This window comes from Salvia splendens, chromosome 5, assembly GCF_004379255.2.
Source record: "Salvia splendens isolate huo1 chromosome 5, SspV2, whole genome shotgun sequence".
NCBI classification, from domain to species: Eukaryota; Viridiplantae; Streptophyta; class Magnoliopsida; order Lamiales; family Lamiaceae; genus Salvia; species Salvia splendens.
Window position 1 is genome coordinate 15486130 of NC_056036.1, and position 8613 is coordinate 15494742.

The 8613-nt window shown below is 31.2% G+C and overlaps 1 protein-coding gene across 1 annotated transcript; it reads right to left on the reverse strand.

Moving 5' to 3' along the window:
• Positions 1 to 2038: 2038 nt before the first annotated feature.
• LOC121803885 (protein FAR1-RELATED SEQUENCE 4-like) lies at positions 2039 to 2728 on the reverse strand. The gene has a single exon (XM_042203464.1). It carries the CDS (start codon positions 2726 to 2728, stop codon positions 2039 to 2041), a length of 690 nt encoding a protein of 229 aa, XP_042059398.1.
• Between the last annotated feature and the right edge of the window lie 5885 nt (positions 2729 to 8613).

An 8613-nucleotide genomic window follows, 5' to 3' on the forward strand; every position in this document is an offset into this window, starting at 1 on the left:
GAATACACACTTAATATAGCTCAAAATTATTCACTGAGATACTAAATAATGATAAACTTCTTCGAATAAACCGCTGAGTTAGGATATGGAACAAGGTATGTATTGATGATACAAAACCAAGTATGAAGTAAATTCGAAGTAAATTCATCATGCTGTCATATGTAACTCTAAATCTACACTAAAAAACTATAGAATATAAAAAAAAAGAATCGCAGGCAAAATGATAAAATCGAGCAAAAACAAAAGTAAAATACGTAAAAGACTTCATCCAACCTTTCTTCGATGATGCTTGAGGGTTTTCCGACGTCATATTACAGAATTTGGATGGATTTACCTTCGAAACTGAAGAAACTACGGTTTGAATGCGATCGGAGAGTTTGGAAGCGAATTGGAGGGTTTAAGTGTCAGAGAAATTAAATTTAGCGTCTAGTTCACGTTTTCTATCGACGCGCCAATTTGAAAACGAAATGACAATTTTGCCCATATAAAACTATCATTTTATGCAGTAAATCTAACATTTATAAACAAAAAGTATCATTTTATCAACTCAAAGTATCATTCTATCAATCAGAAATATTATTTTATCGGCTGCAAGTATCATTTTGTCATTTTATAGGTTAGAAATATGATTTTATCTACTGCGAGTAATATTTATCATTTTATCAACTCAGAGTATCATTCTATCCGGCAAAACTATAATTTTATATAGTAAACCTAACATTTATAAGCCAAAAGTATCATCTTAACTACCAATCATTGGTTTCAAAGCATCATTACTAATAGGAATGTACATAACTATCAGTAAAAGTATCATTTTATCAACTTAGAGTATCATTCTATCCGTCAAAACTATCATTTTATGTTGTAAACCTAACATTTATAAGCTAAAAGTATCATTTTATCAACTTAAAGTATCATTCTATCCGGCAAAACTATCATTTTTATGTCATTTTATCAGCTTATATGCCATTTCTTCAGCTTATATATCTTTTTATAAGGTTGTTGTCATTTTATCAGCTTATATTATTATTTTATCAGGTTAAAGTGTCATTTTATGACCAATGTATCATTTTATAAACAAAAGTATCATTTTATCAACTCAAAGTATCATTCTATCAGTCAGAAATATCATTTTATCGGTTGCAAGTATAATTTTGTCATTTTATAGGTTAGAAATATCATTTTATCTGCTGCGCGTAACATTTATCATTTTATCAACTCAGAGTATCATTCTATCCGGCAAAACTATCATTTTATACAGTAAACCTATCATTTATACACCAAAAATATCTATCATTTTATTGGCTGAAAGTATCATTTTATCGGCTGAAAGTATCATTTTATATCAAATGGCTTCAATCTGTCTTCTCATTGACTCTACCACAATTTCTTGAATCATGACGACCCATCTCATGACATTTACCACACCGTCGTTGAGGCTTATTTGCTTTCCTTATTGCACTCTCCCTCTTTGATACTTTGTCACTAGCTGATCCTTTGGTTCTAACAACATTTGGAGGATGTACATCAATTACATCAGCTACTGCCATTCCATAAAATTTCTCAACCATATTTTTCTTTTCAATGACTGAAGGTATTGCACAATTTCCAAATATATGCTCTTCCAAATCATCAAGACCAGCACATAACAAAGACAGATGATCCTTACTTCCCTCAGACTTTTGGACTAATCGATAAAAGTTGGAGAACAACTTTTTCTTAACTTTCTGCTTTTCATCCAAATCTGCAAGGTAAAAGATAACATTATTACAATAAATACTATCATTTCTCTGACTGAAAAAATAGAGTTTTTACAATAAGGTTATAAATGGAGCACACGTTCAAATGGTTGTATCTCCTCAGATGGTAGACCATGTGCTGCCTTTAGTAAAGAGCTCTTCAACCACCTTCGACCAAAATATTTCTCAGGAATGAGATTAGCAGACTTATTCTTCAACAAACAAAATATATGACAGCATAACAAACCAATTCTGGAAAACTTCTTACAACTACACTCGAATGTGTCTTGCTTACAATCTTACTTAACATCCCATGTTCTACCATATTGGTCCTTGACCTTATGCATCTTGATGTTATCCTCAACAGTTATCGAAACAATCTCACATACCATACTTATTTTCTGTTGTACATGTTTGAAAATATTATCAGTGTAGATTGTAGATGCATGCTTCTCAATAGGCAATTGGGTTGACAAATCAGGAATAGTTGAGTAATCCAAGTAGTTCAATCTTGAATTGGCATTCCTTTGATCTCCAACAGCACAGTTAAAGAAATTCATGAACTGTACAAGATTTGCACGAGGCTTTGTGTAGTTTTTAAAAAAGCTATTCTCTGATTCATACATCGATGTAGTCCTAAGAAGCGACCCCATGGGAAAATCTCGAACATAAGCAGGAACCCAGAATTCTCTATCTTCAAACATCGATCCAAACCAGTGGACGTCTTCTAATCCATACCGTTCCATAATATCATTCCATATTATATTAAACTCATCAGGCTCTAACAAATCAGACCAAACACATGCATTAAACTCTTTTTTGAAATCTTCACTACCAAGCAAGGATTTGGGCAACTTATCTGACACCTTAACCATAATATGCCACATGCACCATCGGTGCCTTGTTTGTAAAAGTACTTGTTGAACAGCAAGTTTCATCCCCCAATCTTGATCAGTGATAATCATTTTGGGTGCAACCACCCCATACATCGAACAAAACAGCCAAACAACCAAGAATATGAGTCTCTGCCTTCACTTTATAACAATCCAGCTCCAAATGTAACTGCTCTGGAATGGTTATCTTTTCCAGTGAATGGATCAAAAATCATGCAATACCTTCAAAACATAACATAAAACTGAGTTATATTTACATGCATATAGAAAAGTATCAGTTTATCAGCTATGACTATCATTTTATCAGCAAAAAGTATCATTGTATCCACTGAAATATAATTGTATCACCAAAAAGTATCATTGTATCAGCAAAAAGTATCATTTTAGGTCTTTTAGCAACAAAAGTAATATACCTGTTAGTGTTGTATGCTGAATCAAATGAAATTACATCTCCAAACATATGATAATTTCGTCTTGAAATAGCATCAGCCCAGAAGAGTTTAGTTAACTTTCCATGAGATCCTACCTCAATTTCATAATAGAAGGCATCAGATAATTCCTTTTGAGAACGCATATAATCAAAAATCATTTGAGCATCTGAACCATCAATATTGGACATAATATCACGATAACCATTTCTAATATCAATAATATCACATCCAACATTTTCAGGTCCACCCATTATCTCCTTCAAAAGTTTGAATGTTTGAGTGGGACCAATATTACACCTGCCACAATCCTCCATAAAACTTCGATGGATAGGATCCAGACTGCGATTGGCCGTCATAAAATGCCTATGCTCATCCGCAACCATTAAGTGATTATGATACTCAACAAACTGATAAACCTCATACCCGCTGCTAATACCATCTGAAAAATATCTCAAGTTGAGCTTAGCAAGACATTCACACCTAAACGACCGACACCTACGCCTCTTAACAGACACTTCAGTTGATTTGGATGCATGACCAGGTATAAAACTCTTAGAGCCTTGTCTGCTGCAAGCCAAATACTGCCACTTAATAATACCATGAACTGATTTGTTGCCCAGTTTACGAATGCCAAAACCAACTGAACGGGCATAGAGTTCATAGAAACCAGATGCTTCTACTAATGTATTGAATTTCATACCAATCATTGGCTTCAAAGCATCATCACAAACAGGAATGTACAAACCTACAAATCAGTAAAAGTATCATTTTATCAACTCAGAGTATTATTTTATCAGGAAAATCTATCATCAGAAACTATCATTTTATCATTTTTATGTCATTTTGTTAGTTTTATGTCATTTTGTCACGTTAAAGTATCATTTTATCAGCTTATATGCAATTTCTTCAGCTAAACTATCATTTTTATAAGCTAACTGTCATTTTATCCGTTTAGATTATCATTTTATCAGGTAAAAGTATCATTTTATTAAAAAAAATATCATTTTATACACCAAAAATACCTATCATTCTATCGGCTGAAAGTATCATTCTACCCAGCAAAACTATCATTCTATCGGCTGAAAGTATCATTCTAACCGGCAAAACTATCATTTTGTCAGTTTTATGTCATTTTGTCACGTTAAAGTATCATTTTATCAGCTTATATGCAATTTCTTCAGCTAAACTATCATTTTTATAAGCTAACTGTCATTTTATCCGCTTAGATTATCATTTTATCAGGTAAAAGTATCATTTTATTAAACAAAAATGTCATTTTATACACCAAAAATACCTATCATTCTATCGGCTGAAAGTATCATTCTACCCGGCAAAACTATCATTCTATCGGTTAAAGTATCATTCTATCCGGTAAAACTATCATTTTATCAGTTTTATGTTATTTTGTCACGTTAAAGTATCATTTTATCAGCTTATATGCAATTTCTTCAGCTAAACTATCATTTTTAAGCTAACTGTCATTTTATCCGCTTAGATTATTATTTTATCAGGTAAAAGTATCATTTTATTAAACAAAAATGTCATTTTATACACCAAAAATACCTATCATTCTATCGGCTGAAAGTATCATTCTACCCGGCAAAACTATCATTCTATCGGCTGAAAGTATCATTCTATCCGACAAAACTATTATTTTATCAGTTTTATGTCATTTTGTCACGTTAAAGTATAATTTTATCAGCTTATATGCAATTTCTTCAGCTAAACTATCATTTTTATAAGCTTACTGTCATTTTATCCGCTTAGATTATCATTTTATCAGGTAAAAGTATCATTTTATTAAAAAAAATGTCATTTTATACACCAAAAACTATCAACTCAGAATATCATTGTATCCGGCAAAACTATCATTTTATGATGCAAACCTAAAATTTATAAGCCAAAACTATCATCTTAACACAAAAACGGCAATACATAATTTAATTAAATAAGAATTTCAGTACATCAGAAACATAAACCAATCGACGGCTAATATTCATCAAAAATCAAATTCAATACATGAATCAAAACAATCAATAAAATAAAATATGAACACAATCAATAAGCTAAATAATAGATAATGATTGTTACCTTCGTTATTTGCTACGTTCTCCATCGAAGCAAATTCTGACAGCTATTGAACAGATAATCAATGAAAATCTGGAGATTGTGGAATAATGAACCAAATCGGAAGGAAATCTGGAATCTATTGAAATAATCGGAAGGAAATCTCTATGAAAATAATCGGAAGGAAATCTGGAGTCTATGGAAATAATCGGAAGGAAATCTGGATATTATGGAAATCTGGAGATCTGAAACCAAATCGCAGAGAATAGGAAAGATTAATGGAACTGAGAAAGAGAGAAAGAATGGAGCGAAATTCAGAAATTTAAATGAGCGAAATGACATATTTAAATTTGAATCTCAACCACAAGATTAAAAAATGTGTGGTTCAGATTTGGTTATAGGGTTATTACGATATTTAGGGGTTATCATATGACCACGACTTTATATATATATATATATATATATATATATATATATATATATATATATATATCTATATAGAGTCCCATTATCCACAAATCCACTCTTAAAGACCGAACCACCGAACCATACCAAATTAGGGCTTTTAGATCTAGTTTTTTATGGATGAGATACACAAATTTATAAATTATTTTCGCCTTCATCACGAGTCTATTTTAATTCATCCGAAGGTAAATAAGTCATACTAACATGTTACGATGATTTAACTTCATTTCAGAATATATTACTTCATTCCAGTAGGTTTTTACTTCATTCCAATAGGATTATTACTTCATTCCAGTACGTAAATGCGGTTTTACCGTTGCGTGCCATTCTTCTCTCTACAATATCTATCACCACTTCCACGGTGCTGATATGGTTTAATAAACACATTGAATAATGTAATAAATTATTGGAATGAAGTATGTAAAATCCTACTGGAATGAAGTAAAAACCTTATCCAATGAAGTAATAACATTTCTGAATGAAGTAATAAACGCACTTGAATAAATTGCATTTTTTAATGTAAATAAAGTAAAAACTCAGGTCAATGAATTCAAATGAAACATATGTTGAATCATTTCAAAATCTACTGGAAGAAAGTAAAAACATGTTGTAGTTTTAAGGTATTACGTACGGAATGAAGTAATAAACCTATATAATGAAGTAAAATGGGCTTGTAATGAAGACCGAAAAATTTACACAGCAGCACATCTCATTAAAAAAACTAGATCTAATGGCCCAGATTTGGTCTCTAGTTCGGTCTTTAAAATTGGTTCGACATTGATCACAACCCTATATATATATACCGAATATTCGGTATACTGCGGTATAGAAAAATTGATACCGTTACCGTACCGAAACACTGCGGTACGGTATCATACCGTACCGGAAACTGCGGTATATCGAAAAATTGGTATTTTCAGTATTTTCCGGTACGGTAAGTCCGGTATTTCGGTATAATTTCTCACCCCTCGGCATCTCGATGAAATGCATAGGCATGGTGTATTAATTTATCAGCAGCAAAATCAACTTACCGATGCACATGACGTATCACAATTAAATCAAAGCCGGTGAAAGGTGAATTCGTTCCGCTAAGGAACAACAATTGATAGAGACGTCAAATTACCCCAGAATTATATATGCTGCCACAAAATAATCACTTTCCACCTCCAGCATATATGTCAAGTCTCCCTACCAGTTGTAATCCGTGAATCCATATGGTCCATATCTTACAATAAGGATAGAACAAACCTACTGCTATATTAGCAACAAACTCATGCATCCAAACGAATGTATACTTCTTATAAATTCTTTTTCAGTTTTTTAAATTATAACCCTTATATATTCAATTACTCAATACAAATATTTTACTCCATCTATCCCATATTCTTTTTCAGTTTATCACACAAAAGATGTCATATTTTCTTTTTTGAAAAAAAGTTTTTTCTCACATTAATATAAATATATTATTTTCTCTTTCCAACTAACAAACAAAACAACATCTGCTAAAATCTTATGTCATTCCCCAAGTGTACCATCTATTATAAGACGAAGGGAGTATTATTTACTAGTATATCCCTATAATAATAATTAATAATAATAACAATCCCCTATAAATTAACGACTAATTAAGAGAAATTTTAATGTAATATTTTATCATTGTATAGTATTTATGGATATTATTATGTTATTAATTAGACTTATGAAGAAAACTATAATGTAATTATTCAAAATATAAATTATACTCCATCCGTCACACAAGAATATGCATTCTTTTCTTTTTATTCCTTCCCTTAAGAATATACAATTAATTTTGCATTAAAACCTGTGTCGAAACTAAAGTGCATATTCTATTGGGACGGAGGGAGTAATCATAAAAACTATAATTATTATTTTTATTGTTATTGTTGTTTTTATGTTTCAAATATTAACTTATTAGCAAAATCTTAATGTAATTTTTAAAATTTTGAAGCAAAATAATAATGTAATAGTAGTAATTATTAGTATTTTGTTCTTGATTAATAACTTATTAAGTTCATTAAGAATTAATGTTCATATATTATTTATAACGTGTATCTCACTCACACAACACATTATATTTCCTTTAATTATGTATGTAGTAATAATTAATTAAGCATAAAAAACAGAAAATAAGAAATACTCATTATTCTGTTTAATGCTAATTAAGATTTAAATTTAATTATAAAAATTATGTACTATAAATTTATGATCCTAATTTCCACAATAGTATTTATGTTATTTTCTCCAAACCTCCCTCCCTTTTATATATGTACAGATTCCCAACCCTAAAATATTCTTTTATAAATTTCAACTAAAATTTAGGTACCTTTTATTAAAGTTATAAGGAATGTGTGTGTCACCATAAGATTAGTCTACGAGCAGTCTAAGGGGATAATGTCAAGTCAAATAGAGTTGAGCTTTGATGAAGGATAGTCTGGCACAGAGAATGGTGTTGCTTCAATGCTCGCACGAGAATCTTGAAGACGAAATTGTCAAGCTGGGAAACGAAACAGCTGAGATAGAGATAGAGATCGAGATTGGGAAGGTTGGGGATGCAATGTCTGTCTTGCAGAGTAAAGCAGACGATATAGGGAATATGGTTGGGACGTCATTGGATAAACAAAAAGAGCTTTTGGATGGGCAGTCTGTTGCTCTCGTTGTATTTCTTTTGAACATCATATAATTATACATTTCATACTTTTGAATTGCTTGTTTAACTACCAACATTTATGGATTTAACGTTTCTTTTTGTAAATTTAATTTTATTGGTTATTAATTTTAGTTTTTTCTTAATATTCAGTTGAAGTATTTATTAAAATAATAAATATAACCCAAATGCCAGATTAGTGACGGAGTAGGCCGACACTAATGTGTAAATATGCAACACTGATTTAGTGATGGAGGTACGCCGCTCTCTCAGTGACAGACTATTCCAGTCACTTTGGATAGTGCAGTTTTAGTGACGGCCTAGTCTGTCACTAATCGGACATCCGAATGCAA

Coding starts and splice junctions, on each gene's coding strand:
- LOC121803885 (XM_042203464.1), bottom strand. CDS start 2,728: ATGTATGGGGTGGTTGCACCCAAAATGATTATCACTGATCAAGATTGG.